At 42.0% G+C, this 16,987-nt stretch overlaps 1 protein-coding gene across 2 annotated transcripts in view; it reads left to right on the top strand.

The window, feature by feature from the left end:
- The window catches only part of pds5b (PDS5 cohesin associated factor B), a 157,270-nt gene that overhangs the window by 88,698 nt on the left and 51,585 nt on the right, over nucleotides 1-16,987 (top strand). For both annotated transcript variants that reach the window (XM_060897739.1, XM_060897738.1), the window contains exons 13-18: nucleotides 5,331-5,444; nucleotides 11,448-11,529; nucleotides 11,632-11,680; nucleotides 11,782-11,921; nucleotides 14,432-14,547; nucleotides 14,646-14,751. In XM_060897739.1, coding sequence (XP_060753722.1) covers nucleotides 5,331-5,444; nucleotides 11,448-11,529; nucleotides 11,632-11,680; nucleotides 11,782-11,921; nucleotides 14,432-14,547; nucleotides 14,646-14,751 — 607 coding nt within the window. The remainder of the gene's footprint in view (nucleotides 1-5,330; nucleotides 5,445-11,447; nucleotides 11,530-11,631; nucleotides 11,681-11,781; nucleotides 11,922-14,431; nucleotides 14,548-14,645; nucleotides 14,752-16,987) is intronic.

The raw sequence follows: 16,987 nt of genomic DNA, 5'->3' as shown, positions 1-16,987 counted from the left end.
GTCTTTTTTTTTCGTCTAGTCTTCTTCAATCACTTCCTTTCTGTTAGAAATATTTTTAAGGCCGCTCCTGCCATGCAAATTAGTCATAAGAACAGAATGGTTGGTTGGGGTCGGAGCCCTCCCTGTCTCCACCCTGTCCAACACTTGGGACTCGACTTGTTTGTTTAATGAGAGAACTCGCAGTGGGCCTCATTTATTAGTCTTTTAGCTGAAGTCGTTTGTAACTATTTATTTTCAAAGCCAAGCAGAACAAAATCTTTCTGCCGGATTTATAAAAGTTTCGGAAAGTCTGATTTTCTTCGTACTTGTTCCGTGTTCCTGTTTCGGCTCATTTACATGTTGTAACTCCCACAAAACTCCATAAAAGGTCAAGTGCGCAGACGGCAGCGAGCACGAAATGAAATGAACGGGGTACAAAAGGCAGAAGTAGAATTTCTCCAATAAATTCCAGTTTGATGTTTTGAGTTTCACTCAACTTGAAAAGATTAAATCTCGAGATGAATGACCGAAAACGTGAATTAGGTGTGAATCAAGTGAGGAGGAAAAAAGACGACATGGAGCAGGTCATTCAGGGAAACCGTGGCGCAATCATTCGAAACCTGTAGCGTTCTTTTCTTTAATGTAAGCACGATCTGTGTACAGCTTAGAGCTCTGTGCAGACGGTCCGGCTGTTTCTCGTCATGATCGAATAATTATTTGATTGATTTTTCTCCTAGCTTGTTTGTGTTGGCTTGCTTTTTTAAAAAACATATTTTTCAATATTCTGTATTTAATACCAGTAATATAGACCCCTTCGCATGTTTGTAAACAAACCAACCATTGCCAGGATGCGCGCGCAGCCTGGACCCAGAAACAATGGCGCTGCCCATAGACCGGCATTATGAGCTGTCAGATTATGCAAAACAATTGTCGTTACAAGATCGAGAATGCTACATAAATAAGTTAACTCTAACAAGTGGACATCGCCTACCGGATCCGCATTTAATTAAAGAGTGGACGGACGATGTTAGTAAGTTCCCTGGTATACAATGGCCAGATATATACTCGTACCTTATTGACCAGACTTCAGTGTACACCCACGAAAAACTTCGTGCCTACAAGTCTTTAGACGCATAGGATTATGTTATGTGCGGGCATGTACAACTTGATTAACAATGGGACATTCATATTCATTTTGTTTTAATCAAATTATGCCAGTGATGTGATGGCAATGTGGCTTTAGCTACAACAGCAAATACCAACACTAAACAGCAATTTGCAGGAGGTAATGGCATGAAAGGAATGATAGTGTAAAGAGTGCAGCTAAGAGAAATCAGAGCTGCGTAAAAAGCGAGAGGCAGAGAGCAGAAATGAAACTGAACGGGGCGGGAGCTAGGTTAGAGCAGTCAACGTAAGTTGGCATTTAGAGTGAGGGCACACAATTTTACCTTTCCATCCTTGCTTTAAAATTGTGATTTTCAGCATACACAAATAATGATGGCACAAAATCTGGACTGCTTGAGTCAAGCGAGACCTCTCCTACAAACAAAATTGCATGCAAAGCTAAGTTAACATGCTAACAATATTCATTACATTGTGTAACTATGACCCAGCTAATCAGACAAACGTTACCAAAGTATTTTGCTACATCAATAAACGAAGACTAGAAAGAATAAAAAAGAAAGATTTAATAAATAGCCTGAACTTACCTGTGATGAAGTGGGCGCTGCAAACCCATGCATTTTTGATGGTGCTTTCATCCCAGTTTACACGTTTGATGGCTTGTAGCCATAGACGTCGGCGATTTTTTTTTTTTTTTGAATGGGTGAGATCCTGCTGGAATTCTGAACATTTTAACCCCATCACTGCTATGATTCTGACACCCGACAACACAACAACTAGGCATTTCTGAGTCTTTTTTGGGTCCAGGCTGCGTGCGCAATTTCCGCTTACGTATGAATGACGTTTACTGCGAAGGGGTCTGTAAAATGACTGGTTTTCAGAGTGTTCTCAATGATGCTTTTAGTCCCAGACCTAGTGAAGTAGCACGAGGAGGTGTTTTTGATGGAGACTAAAGAAGTGGCTCTGGATCAGGACGTCGTCAAAATGCTCTACATGTCATTTAAAAAAAAATTTAAACTCAATATAACACTAAAATCCAGGCTTGTAGTACAGTGGCATGCGAAAGTTTGGGCACCCTTACTGAAAATGTCTGTTACTGTGAATAGTTAAGTGAGCAGAAGATGAACTGATCACCAAAAGGCATAAAGGTATAAAGGCATAAAGAATGTTCACATTCTTCGTTAGGAAAGGTCAATTGATGCAGATTTCAAAGCTGTATAAATTCTCTGACTCCTCAAACTTGTCCCTAAAATCAACAGCCATGGGCTCCTCTAAGCAACTCCCTCGCATTCTGAATAATAAAATAATTGATGCTCACAAAGCAGGTGAAGGCTACAAGAACATAGTAAAGTGTTTTCAGGTAGCTGTTTCCTCAGATTGTAATGTTATTAAGAAATGGCAGTTAACAGAAACAGTGGAGATCAAGGTGAGGTCTGGAAGATGAAGAAAAGTTTCTGAAAGAACTGCTCGTTGGATTGCTAGAAAGGCAAATAAAAACCCCTGTTTGACTGCAAAAGACCTTCAGAAAGATTTAGCAGACCCTGGAGTGGTGGTGCACTGTTCTACTATGCAGCGACACCTGAACAAATATGACCTTCATGGGAGAGTCATCAGAAGAAAACCGTTCCTGCGTCCGAGCCACAAAATTCAGCGTCTGAAGTTTGCAGATGAACATGTAAGCAAGTCTGATGCATTTTGGAAACAAGTCCTGTGGACTGATGAAATCAAAATAGAACTTTTTGGCCACAATGTGCAAAGGTATGTTTGGAGAAAAAAGGGTGCCAAATTCCAGGAAAAGAACACCTCTCCAACTCTGAAGCATGGGTGTGGATCGATCATGCTTTGGGGTTGTGTTGCAGTCAGTGGCACAGGGCACATTTCATTGGTCGAGGGAAGCATGGATTCGAATAAATACCAGCAAATTCTGGAAGCAAACATCACACCATCTGTAAAAAAGTTGAAGTTAAAAAGAGGACGTGTCCTACAATAAGACGATGATCCAAAACGCACCTCAAACTCTACAATGGAATACCTCAAGAGGCCCAAGCTGAAGGTTTTGCCCTGGCCCTCACAGTCCCCTGACCTAAACATCATTGAAAATCTGTGGATAGATCTCAGAAGAGCAGTGCATGCAAGACAGCCCAGGAAACTTGTAGAACTGGAAGCCTTTTGCAAGGATGAATGTGTGAAAATCCCCCAGGTAAGAACTGAAAGATTATTAGCTGGCTACAAAAAGTGTTTACAAGCTGTGATATTTGCCAAAGGGGGGTGTTACTAGGTACTAACCATGCAGGGTGCCCAAACTTTTGCTTCGAGCCCTTTTCCTTTTTTTGTCATTTTGAAAATGTAAAAGATGAAATTAAAAAATTGTTTTTGCTTGAAATATAAAGGGAATGAGTCATCTTTAACTTGATGCCTTTTGGAGATCATGTCATCTTCAACTTGCTTAACTGTTCACAGTAACAGCAATTTTGACCAGGGGTGCACAAACTTTTGCATACCACTGTACTCGAGTCTGACTCATGCCCTAATTTTAAGGACTCGTGACTCGACAAGGACTTGAGCACTGATGACTCTGACTCGTGCATTAAATGTATTCAGACTCGTACATTGGAGACTTGGATTTTTTCTTTTTTTGTAACATGCCATAATAATGTGGCATAAGATATTTATATCGACATTAATTTTTGTAGTAATTTCACGCAAGAGTGTCACACCTGCATGCCTTGGTGCGTGCATCAGAGAGACTCTTGGGTGCGCTGTGGACAGCACGTGTGCCAAGTGGACTCTGGCACAGGATTAAGGCGCAATCAGCACGCCAATGTGAAAACACACTTACTTTGCGAAGTATTGAGTTGTGTTGCTGATGCATTACCGAGCCTTATTTCCTTGTTTGGGTTCCTGATCCCCGATTTCCTGTTTCTCATCTTTGGTTCTGCCGAGTCTACAGTAGCCTGTTTGTGCCTTGCTCGACCCATCGCCTGTTTCACCGTTTTATGATTTTGCCTGCCGTTCTGGATTGTTTACCGTCTTCACTTGTATTAATAAACACACCATCTGCACTTACATCCGTCTCCCAACCATCTCTGACAGAATACTTCACACTCCCTGATAAAGAGAAGCACATTCACCTGTTCAGGAACAAGCTAATGTTAATAGCACTGAAACAGCCACCGTCAAATGGTGCGGGTGGAGTCTTGTTCTCGGACTCGAAATTTTCTTTAATGACTTGGACTTGAACACTGGAGACTGAAGACTGGACTCGGACTCGACTACAACACTGCTATAAAGAGTGCAAAAATCCACGTAAATTATGATTTTGAAATCATAATTTCAAAGTAGACATAAAAGTAGACGGCCTTTGGATTTCATAAAATCAGTGAAATTTAGTTCCCTCTGAAATGTGGTCATTGTGATACATGTTTATTTCTGTAATATCTCACAAAATATCAGGCCATTCTGTGGCTGGGAAGTTATTTAATTTGAAGGGATTAAAGCAAATAATGTGCATGAAATTACTCGCTTCGTGCAGTCAAGCAGACAGAGGAAGTCCGTGTGTGTGTGTGTGTATGTGCGCGCACATGTGCAGGTTTCCCTTTGAGCGTGCACTGACAGTTCCATCATTCTGTCACTAAACGAACAGCTGATCACACCGAGGTGCTCGCTGACCGCCGATATTTATTAGTTTGGTCCTGCGTTTCCTTTCCTTCCTTTCGTATATAACATAACGTCTTTTCTCACTTTCCGTTACTGTAGTCGGTCTTTCACGTTTCATTCGCACACTCACATCCTCCATTTTTCTCTCCTGGTTCAAATTTGTATCCCGTAATGCCTTGCGCAAACGGGGAAAGCCCACCACGTCATGCATGATGTAGTATCTTGTATTGGGTCATGGTGAAGCAGGAAAAAATGGCAGAGAATGTAGGGCCATGTGGGTCTAAATTAATTAATTGTTTGATTTAAAAAAAAAAAAACCTAATAAAATTGGAAGTCTGTGATTCGAATTCAATAGCTTTCGGTCCACTGAACAAAAATAATTGTGTGTCGGGAAAATTCTTTTTATGACCTACACTTGAAAAATCTGAAAGGCAGGACCGATTTGAAGTACTTTCATGCCGAACTTAAATCATCAGTTACTGTGTGCGTCAGCGATGGAAGAAAGCGTTTAAAATGTGTCCTGTTGTCGCTCTATTGCTCGTCAGTCACTTCCTGATCTGATCTTGTTGCAGATTGCTTGTGGAGCGAATCTTTGCCCAGTACATGGTGCCTCATAACCTGGAGACTGCAGAACGGATGAAGTGTCTGTATTACCTGTATGCTACGCTGGATTCTAACGCAGTCAAGTAAGTCCAACGTTTCCTTCTCTACAGTCCGTTCACTGTAATCCGATTGGTCAGAAGGTGTTGGTTAATTTCTTCTAAAACAGCAGCGCCAGCTACAAGGCACATTTTAGGTTTCTATCACGTTAACGTTGTCGTTTCTATAGTAACAACTCATAATAAATGGGTTTACAAGATATGTTTATGTAATGAGTCTCCACTGTTGGTGAATTGTTCAGTTTTGTGGACATATTACATGGAACTATAAACGGATTTTAAAAAAGTATGACATCGTTATTGACTTTAATGAATAAAAAATTGCCAGGTTGTGTCTCCTGTTTGACTACACCACCGCTTACGGAATACAGATTCACGGAAAATAAATATAACACAGTACAGTTTTTTTTTTTTTTTAAATTCAAAAATGTGATATTTTCTGTGAAATATCAATAATAAATTGAAGGGGAACTGAAGTCATTTTTAAACTTGCTTTATTTCTTAATTCAATTACATTTTCAGTTTTAGTAACCTTATATCGTGACTCGTATTGGCAACTAATTGCAATTAAATATTATACTTATCGGCCTATTCGGTTTTTAGCTATGTTGAATTTAGTTCGTTTGGTCCACGGCAGTCGTCGCTTATCCGCGCGATCTTCACGAGACTTGTGCGAGACTTTGAAACGTGAAGTGTCAGCCAGGTGTCAGTGCCGCCATTTTGAAAACTGTTTTCCAAACGAAGTATTGCACAAAAACGAATTTAAATGACGATTACTGCCTACTTTTTTCAAACTTTCCTGATTGCTATCAAAACAAACAAAACTTCCGGCTTGATTACGTCAGCATTCGAAAGAGGGCGCGCGCGTCTTTTGACAACGTTGGCAGATGTCGGTCGCTTTGATTTCCGCTGTACGTTTTGCTTCCGTCCTACGATGTCTCGCACAGCTCTCAACGAATCTCGTTTACAGCCATGGCTTTGCCATATGGACTGATATATTACAGAGCATATTTCAAACACTCATAACTTGCTATAGCAGCGACAAAATAGCTATCAGAAATGCATTCCGATATTTAATAAAATGAGAAATAGAATTTTGATAAATTTACCTTCAGTTCTCCTTTCATAAATATATAAACGTAGGAAAGATATTCTAATTATGAATTTCGGCAGTCCAGATATTGTTTGACACGGAGTTTACAATTCTGGTGTCTCGGACGGAACCATTTCCTGCATTTTGTATAACAGCCCCCAAACATAACTACATCACTTGTTTATTGCAATGCATTATGGGGGATAGCCGGGGTCAGTGGCTGTGCAGTATAGCTGATGTTAGGTGAATTTTACGTGCGGGGGGGTTTTCCGAAATCAGCCACTCTTTCACTACTCCCTACTCACTATCTCGGGAATTACTATATAGAGTACTCCATCGTGAGCTCATTGATAAAATATGGGAGGAAAAATTTCGGACACGACTCCATTGCGTTGTTTTTTACGTCATTCAGGGTGTCCGCGGAGTCTAAAAAAGTCTAAAATTACACATTTTTCAATTTTAGGACTAAAAAAGTCTAAAATACAGAGAGATTTTGCACTGTTGGTCTAAAATATCATTTGGGTAATTTAAGACCTAGGTTACGTGCAGAATTATTCTGCACGTAGAAAATCTTCCCGGAAGTTCCTTTCAGCACCTACGGTAGATGTCACCCGGGATTGGTTAGCATCTCGGTGCTGAAAGGAACTTCCGGGAAGATTTTCTAGTTTCGGTTGTGTTGCCAGATTGGGCGGTTTTAAGTGCGTTTTGGCGGGTTTTGAACATATTTTGGGCTGGAAAACGTCAGCAGTATCTGGCAACACTGCGGAAGATTTCCTGGTTCCGGTTTACAGCGCTGACTCAGTTCGTGCAGTTGCTGGTGTTGCGTAGGCTACCGTGTAAGCTCTGTCAATTTCAGCGACAAATTAAAAATGGAAGCGGACGAATTGGTTCCTCAAAGAACTACCGTATTTTCTGGACTATAAGCCGCTACTTTTTTCCTAGGTTTTGAACCATGCGGCTTATACAAAGGTGCGGCTATTCTGTGGATTTTTCTTCCACCGCTAGGGGCGCTCTAACCGGAAGTAGAATCAAAAATAAGATAGACGAAAAATCAATGCAAAGAAGAATTAGCAGATCTTTAGCAGATAGAACACGCACGACAAATTACTAACTGGTAATTATTTTCAAATCCAGCGAAGATGATTAAAGTGACTTGTGGTTTCAAACACAGGAGAAATGAAGGTAAATAAATACCGGTTATTTTCTCTTGGTTCTGTTCCGTTTTAATCAGCAAAGTTGCTGCCGTGTTAAAAGGCACTGTTCGGAAAGAATCTGTTCAGGTACATACATGTACATTTACAGTACAAAATCGTTCTGTACATGCAGTAAATATCTAATTTTTCAACATAGATATCTGCGGCTTATAGCCCGGTGCGGCTTGTATATCTTTTTTTAAATTTTTTTAAAAAAATGGAGCGGATGCGGCTTATATACAGGTGCGCTCTATAGTCCAGAAAATACGGTAGTAAGGGGTCAGTCATCCGGCATTTTTTGGATATCGTGAGCAGGACGTGGAACAGCAAATGCCAGTTTGTAAAGTGTGCAAAAAACCCTGTCATCACGAAAGGCAGCAGCACTACAAATATGTTCCATCACCTGAAAACTCACCCGGTACAGTATGAAGAGTCTCTTAAACTCCGAACTACTTGCCCATGAGCTAAAACCCCCCACAAGCTAAACAAATGACCATAGCGGCCTCGTTCTCCAAAGCCCCCCCATATGAGAAAACGAGTCAGAGATGGAGAGCTATAATGGATGAAATCACTAACGTCATTGCTGAAGACATGATCCCAGTTAGTATAGTGGAAAAACCAGGCTTCCAAAAATTACTAAACGCACTCGATCCCAAATACGAGTTGCCTGGTCGCAGACATTTTACAGAGAAGGCGATACCAGAATTCTACACATCTGAGGGGCAGAGCCAGAAAACATTCAGTTCAAAAGTGTGCAAAGAGAAAAATGATGTTTTGCAGATCTCTCTCTTCTCTCCCTCAATCTCTCTCTCTCTATTGTGAATGTTCCAGTGGTTCTCAGTCGTCAGGTTAATAGCTTGGAGATCTATTTTTTAAAATAATTTAATGAAAGAGCACTTTTCTTATTTAGGCTAAATGTCTTTCTCAGTGTTGAGCTTGCACTTTATTGGTTTGAGCTCTGAGCAGCTCTGTATTGTTTTGCCCCTTTTGCCGCTTTTCCACTACAAACGCGGCTGAGTCGGGCTGAGCCGTGCCGTGCTGAGTCGAGCTGAGCGGGGCTGTTGGAGTTGCATTTCGACTACAACCGCGCTGAACCGTGCTGGCTGGAAGTGGGTGGACACATTGGGTGGAGTTAGCGAAAGTGGGTGGACGTCACGTGATGTCGTTAAGCAGCGCAAACAGTGACATCAGTGAGCTTTTAAGCAGTAGTCTCACGACCCGGATAGGAAACAATAAACATGGAGGACATGGAGTCGTTAGTGTTGCTGGTCTTGGTGCTGTGGCTTGTTGTCACCGACAACGCCAACAGATACTGGCAAGAGCGTATAGATGAGGCGAGGCGCATAAGGCTCCAGAAATTCTCGTAATTCGTAATTCTTCTTCTTCTGGGTTTACGGTGTTTACAGATCCCAGCGTGCTCGCGGGGCGTGTGTGGGCATGTGAGGACACTCCTCCTCACCAATCAGCGCGCAGGGGAGTGTCTGCTCACGCCCCCAGCCTCACTCAGCTCGGTTTGGCTCGCTTCAGCCCCACTCCAAAACCGTGCGAGTTTTGGGGGCTGAGCAGGGCTGAAGCGAGCGGAGTCGTGCTGTTTTGAGATAGCCCGACACGGCTCGCGTTTCGGCTGAAGTGAGCTGAAAAAGGGTAGTGGAAAAGGGCCATTTGTTGCAGTTTTCAAGATTGTTTTTGCAGTTTGTGCCACATCTTTGTTGAATAAAAATAGTCTTATTTCAATTCAATTGTGATTAATCACCAACATGAAAATGTAAAATGTGTTGTTGAAAACCACCTGTAAAGTTAACCAAGAATGTTATTTAATCTGCAGGGATTGTAGTGAAAACAGTAAAGAGTAAAAGTTAGATTTCATGGGGTCCTTTAGAGGAGATTTAAATATATCGAGATATATATATATATCATATATCGTGAAATGGAGAAAATGTATCGGGATATTCATTTTTTCCCATATCGCACAGCCCTATTGTCATGGTTTGTAGCAAAATGGGCAAATGCAAGTTTAACGACTGCTGGCTTGAACGCAATGATTTCGTAGACTGGTTAAAACGTGTACCAAACAATCCGTTTGAGGCATACTGCACATTGTGCAAAAGAACACTCAAACTCAGCACCCTGGGTGTAAAGGCACTGGAATCGCACGCGAAAGCGGAGAAGCGCCAGGCTGCCCATAAAAGTCTGCAACAATCGCATGCCATCACTCAATTTTGTTCACCGTTGTCAGGTCCTAGCACATCTCGAGACGGTGTATCAGCTAACTCCGTGCAAACTGTAACGTTACAACACGCAAACCGTACGGAATCGAACGCCTCATCCTCAAGTGATTTGCGGGATGTCTTTGGCTCCACTGCAACTTAGTTCCTCATTAATGCAAGAGCGCACCCGAGGGATGTAATGAGTTCATTGGTGAATGATGATACATTTTGTTATTTCGAAAGTAATTCAGGCTCTCCCAATTTTCTTTATTTTTTTTGTGCTGCACAAGTCTTAAATTTAACCTGCTATGGTCTTAAAAAGTCTTAAATTGAACTTGTTCAAGCCTGCAGACACCCTGGAGTAAGAACCAAAGATACAGCACCTGAGGAAACATAAGTGTCTCTCAGTTTTGTGTAAAATCTTCAAAATATAAAAACTATAAAACATTCAGTTGCCTTTAAAGTGCGAACATGTAAACAGGACATTTAAACTTAAATTTACCTTAAATTTTAAACTTAAATAAATAATAAACCTTAAATTTCAACTTCAGACTGTAAATAAAAACGCTGTTTCCTGTTAAAGTGCACACAAAAATAAATTCTGACTGGACCTTAAACTTGACCTGAGGCAGACTGGGTAAACTGTCCATCAACTGCCATCACTTGGGTGCAGAAAAAGGAGCTCATTTACATGCCCAGGAGTAAGGCAGCTTCTTTTCGCAGTAATGATATCGCCTGCGGTTGGGATGCAAACGGCGCGCCTTTTGGCAGATGCCGCCTTTTTCACTGCTGAATCGTGCAGATCCGATTTTTTTTTGGGGGGGGGTGTTGGAGTGTCTGATTATAATTTCATCAAAGTAAATTCTGTATTAAAATTACTAAATAAGCAAATGCCGTTACAGTCCATGAAACATAGGAAGTACAAGTATGAGAAGAAAACAGTAAATCAGAAAGCTGCGCACGTTTGCGCAAAAGCTGCGCAAACGTCCGCAGCTTTCTGATTTACTGTTTTCTTCTGACACTCCAACGCCCCCCCCTAAAAAAAAAAAAATCGGATCTGCACAATTCAGCCGTGAAAAAGGCGGCATCCGCCAAAAGGCGCGCCGTTTGCATCCAGACGCGCCTGCGCAAATTCAATGACGCGATGAGTGCGGTTAAAGTTCACCAGGAAAAATGTAATTTAAAAAATCGATCTTTGGACGTACGAATCGATCTTCAGGAAATAATATGCAAATCGATTCAGAATCGGAAAATCGATTTTTTTCAACACAGCCCTGCTCACAATGCATCACGAAAAGTCGTGTACAACCGATGGTCACGGTTAACGTTGTAAGCATGACCAGTATTGATGCACTTTAATGCTTTATCAGGTATTTCCCGTCTACTTTAGTGTATGAAGTGTTTACTACACACTTTTTTTTTTTTTCCAAATGAATACACAGAACAGTTTGAATGGTGATGAATCTGAAGTGTGAATACCCTGCTTAACGTTTTTTGGGGTTTTTGTTTGTTTGTTTTTTTCCCCTTCTCTTTCCAGAGCCCTGAATGAAATGTGGAAGTGCCAGAACATGCTCCGACACCATGTCAAAGATTTGCTCGATCTGGTTAAACAGCCTAAAGTATGCGCTCTCTGTTTTACATGGCAGTAAATCATGCACTGTCATGTTCCGTTCTGTTTTGTGCTCGACATTTAAATTGAAACGGACTTTTCTTCCTTTCAGTCGGATTCCTACAACAAAGCGGTCTTCTCAAAGGTCATGGTGATTACAAGTAAGCCAAGCATTGTTCTCGTCCTTGTGTATCGTGTTAGAATAAAGTAGGAACCGTGTGATTGCACTGCTCTGTCTATGCTTTTGGATTTTTTTTTTTAGGAAACTTGCCTGATCCGGGGAAAGCGCAGGACTTTGTGAAGAAGCTGGCGCAGGTTCTGGAGGAGGATGAGAAGATCAGGAAGCAGCTAGAGACGCTCGTCAGCCCGACCTGTTCCTGCAAACAGGCCGAGGTCTGCGTGGTAAGGAGGACCATGTGGTGGTTTTCTCTTTAACGCCAAGTTTTAACTTTATTATGTGTTCAGGTTGTTCTTTTCTTTTCAGTTAAATTAAATGGATTGAACATACGGCTCGGTTTATAGTTTACGACTTGGACCAGAGTTTCCCGTTTCCAAATTGAAAGAATCTCAAGGTGGGGGGGGGAATAGTTCCTGAAGTTTTCATAAGTTACTGAAGAAAGGAATTTGAATTATTTTTATTATTAAAGCTAGACGGGCTTTCAATTTCATAAAATCGGTGAAATTTAGTTCCCTCTGAAATGTGGTCATTGTGATGTATGTTTATTTCTCAGACCCTCCAGGATTTCGCGATGTTGCGATTTGCAACTTCAACGCAAATTCAATCAATCCCTGTGAATTCAGGGTGGTGTTGCAATTATATCCAATCACCGCAACTTTCCCGCAAATTTGACCAATCGTTGGTGTTGTCTTGAGGTGACGTCGCCAAACTACCTTCCGCCTTACTTCCTACGTTCAAGAGAAGCAGTATGCGCGCAGTGTTGCCAGATTGGGCGGTTTCCTGCCCGATTGGGCGGTTTTAAGTGCATTTTGGCAGATTTTGAACATATTTTGGGCTGGAAAACGTCATCAGTATCTGGCAACACTGCATGTGCGAGTCAGTGTTTCTGTAGGCTTATATTCTGTTACGTTTACAGTGAAGGACTGTGCGCACGTTACGTTATTTTTTTACTTAATACAAGAAATTAATGGATGCCAACGTTTTTGCCAAAATGGTATTTTATTTTCCATTGTTTAGGCAGCTTCAGCATCATACTGTGAGATTCTGTTCAAATAGTTTTGTTTTTTTTCTTCTATGAAGCCTGAGCCATTTATTTTATTAGTTTATAATTATTGTTTAATTTAGTCTTCAGGAGACACTGCCTGCACGCAGTACTAGTATTAATAGGTTTTTTTTTCTTACATGAAAGCTGAGGCATTTATATTATATTTTAAGGTAACTTCATGTTGTGCTGTGAGGTTCTATGCACTTTAACTTTTGAACCAACAGGTGCATTTGGATCAGTAAAGCCTATTTTTCTGCATTTTTGTAGTCCTGGTAATCTTTTATATTGGTAAAGTTGTTTATAGGACCATTTCTCAGTGTCTTTTGTTTTTTTAATCAATAATTTTTCAGTAATAACTTAATATTTAACATATCACTCAATTTTAATCACAAAAAGAGAAAATCGCAACAATTTCTTGCAACTTTCACTTCCTCCCGCAATGTAATCGCAGCAAAAACCTAACAAACACCGCAACTTTCATTGCAATTTTTTGGAAAACCCCCTGCAACATCAGACATTTTAGCCCGCAACAATCACAAAAAAGGCCCGCGGAATCCTGGGGGGACTGATTTCTGTAATATATGACAAAATATCAGGCCATTCTGTGGCTGGGAAGTTATTTAATTTGAGGAGATTAAAGCAAATAATGTGCATGAAATCGCTCGCTTCGTGCAGTCAAGCAGACTGAGGAAGTCTGTGTGCGCAAGCACAGGTTTACCTTTGAGCGTGCACTGACAGTTCCATCATTCTGTCGCTAAACGAACAGCTGATCACACCGAGGTGCTCGCTGACCACCGATATTTATTAGTTTGGTCCTGTGTTGCATTTCCTTTCCTTCGTATATAACATAATGTCTTTTCTTCTCGCTTTCCGTTACTGTAGTCGGTCTTTCACGTTTCATTCGCACACTCACGTCCGCCATTTTTCTCTCCTGTTTCAAAATTGTATCCCTTATTGCCTTGAGCGAATGGGGAAAGCTCACCACGTCATGCATGATGTAGTATCTTGTATTGCGTCATGGTGAAGCAGGAAAAAATAGTGGAGAATTTAGGGCCATGTGGCTGTAAATTCATTAATTGTAATGTATTTTTTTTTTTTTTTTAAACCCTAATAAAATTTGAAATCTGGGATTTGATTTCGGTCCACTGAACAAAAATAATCAGATGTTTGGGGGGGATTTTTTCATGACCGACACTTGGAAAATCTGAAAGGCAGTCTCGCTTTCGGGAATGTCTAAAAAAAAAATGACGATATAAGACACATCGAATATCCTGGCATTCCAACCTGGAAGTCCGTTTTCCAAACGAGCTTTCTCAGCGACTTCATACACTTGCACGTTTTTAGTTGAAGGTTTGTGTAATAAGGCACGTACAAAATTGAGAAATGGTTCGCAAATTTCCAGCATCCACGTGCTGTGTTGTGGGGTTTTTTTCTTCCTCTTTTCCTCTCTCACTCCTCATCCACTTAGTCTGTCACTTGAAGGTAAGGAGTTTGAAAATGGCGTAACTCTAGGTGTTTACTACCTGAACAAGCACTCACTTGTGTCGTGTAGGTGTCTGGGATTCAGAAATTCTCCATAATCCGTGCGTCAGTCCGTTCTCGCTGTGCTGAAGCGCTATCTGTTTTACCCGCGTTAAATTTTGCGTTCTAACCCAAGACTTGTGGTCGTGTCGATTTGAATTTTTACAGAAAGAGATCACAAAAAAACTGGGCAGCCCGAAACAACCCAGCAACCCTTTCCTCGAGATGGTGAAGTTCTTACTGGAGAGGATCGCTCCCGTCCATATCGACACGGAGTCGATCAGGTACAGCGCCCTAATATTGATCTTGTCGCTCATCTGGATTTTTTTTCCTCCTTTCCGAGTCTGATGATCCGTCTTCCTTCATGATTTCTCTTCCGCAGTGCGCTTATAAAACAAGTGAACAAGTCCATAGAAGGAACAGCGGATGACGACGATGAAGGCGTTCCCACCGAGCAGGCCATTCGGGCCGGGCTGGAGCTGCTCAAGGTATCCGCGGATTCAGTTCTGCATGATGATGAAGCTGAGAGATTATTCCCTCATTGTTTCTTGATTGATATTTCAGAAGTGGAAGACTTTTTTTTTTTTGTACATTTTTCTGGCACAAGCTTCAGGATCTTAAAGGTTGCGATCTGATTGGCTCGGTGGAAAACGCGTCTTAATTCTCTGCTTGTTTTGAGGAGTTTATAATCCATGGATGCAAACGGCGCGCCTTTTTCACGGTTGTCTGGGGGACTTGTGTGAATCGCGCAGATCTGATGAGGTTTTTTTTGGGGGGGGGGGGGGGCGTTGGTGTGTCTAATTATTATAATTTCATCAAAGTAAATTCTGTATTAAAATTACTAAATAAGCAAATGCCATTAAGGCCAATTTATGCTGACAACGCAGTCCTCGCAGATGGCGTCTGCGTAACACCCCCCCCCCCCCCCCCCCCCCCCGCAGACGCTCTGCGCGCACCTCCCAAAAAATTGTGACCACCGCAGAAGCCTCGCAGACAGCGTTGCAGACAAGAGGGCTCTGATTGGTCCACTCTACATCCGCTGTACACGCATTTCCGCTTCCCTACTTTCCCGGTTTGTTTTGTTTTCACGACCGGCATTTTTAAAAACACGAGCGAAGATGGAGCAGCACGAAGAGTGGTTGATCGAGGAAGTGAGGAAGTACGTACATCTATACGACTCCAGTTCTAGTCATTATAAGTAACCGGAGGATAAACGCTCCACTAACCACACCCACCAACTACTCCTAGCGATTTCGCGACTTCACGCCCCCTTGCGTTGTGCCGGTGAATAACATCGCGCACAGCCTATTACTCCCCGCTCAACGATAAATTACAACTGTCTGCGAAAAGCTATCTGTGAAAGCCTTGTCGCAAGAGCATGCAGAGGCCTTTACAGTCCATGAAACATAGGAAGTAAAAGTATGAGAAAACAGTAAATCAGAAAGCTGCGCACGTAAAGCCAATTACGTAACTTGCGTAACTTGCGTTGGACTGATGGAAATCCTTGCGTGTGCAGTGAAGTACAGCCAGCAGCAGATAATGGCGCGCAGCCAATTGGCTTTACGTGCGCAGCTTTCTGATTTACTGTTTTCTTCTCATACTTCCTATGTTTCATGGACTGTAACGGCATTTGCTTATTTCTCATCTCATCTCATTATCTCTAGCTGCTTTATCCTTCTACAGGGTCGCAGGCAAGCTGGAGCCTATCCCAGCTGACTACGGGCGAAATGCGGGGTACACCCTGGACAAGTCGCCAGGTCATCACAGGGCTGACACATAGACACAGACAACCATTCACACTCACATTCACACCTACGCTCAATTTAGAGTCACCAGTTAACCTAACCTGCATGTCTTTGGACTGTGGGGGAAACCGGAGCACCCGGAGGAAACCACGCGGACACGGGGAGAACATGCAAACTCCACACAGAAAGGCCCTCGCCGGCCCCGGGGCTCGAACCCAGGACCTTCTTGCTGTGAGGCGACAGCGCTAACCACTACACCACCGTGCCGCCCGCATTTGCTTATTTAGTAATTTTAATACAGAATTTACACTGACAGTCAATGAAAATGTCCAGGTGACATTTATGAAAATAATTTTATTCATAAGCTATGAAATCATGTACTAGAAGCTTACAGATCAATATACTGACATTTAACTCGAGATGAATAAACAAAAAATCACAATTGTTGTGAGCTTTGATAATGTACAGTCCGAACAAAATGGAACCCTGTAATTGGAAAGTTGCAGCTTCAGTACCGAGTATTGTCCCCACCAACAGCAATACAAGCCGTCAGTCTGCGACGCATACTGCGTATCAAACGGCGAATCCTGTTTTGTGGAATGGCCTGCCACTCCTCTTGAAGAGCCTGGATCAGTTGACCTCTGTTCATGGGACGAGGAACACGGTTCTGGATCTGAACACCAAGGTGATCCCATAATGCTCAATGGGATTGAGATCAGGTGAATACGCAGGCCATGGCAGGGTTTGGACATTCTGACCTCCAGGAACCCTCTGGTGACACGGGCAGCATGCGGACGTGCATCTGTCATCTGGATTTAACCGTGGCATCTTGGACATAAGGAATACAAAAGTCGGCTTTTTCATGGCCTTAATAAAGGCTATCCAACCCATCCTTTCAACCGTGTACAATTTTTGTTTTTCTCCAAAACAGCACTTTGAGCTGATTCCTAAAGACCACTCCCTGAAGACTATTGAAAAA

Source organism: Neoarius graeffei, chromosome 17 (assembly GCF_027579695.1).
Source record: "Neoarius graeffei isolate fNeoGra1 chromosome 17, fNeoGra1.pri, whole genome shotgun sequence".
Classification (NCBI taxonomy): domain Eukaryota; kingdom Metazoa; phylum Chordata; class Actinopteri; order Siluriformes; family Ariidae; genus Neoarius; species Neoarius graeffei.
This window is presented reverse-complemented; position numbering and strand designations above follow the sequence as displayed.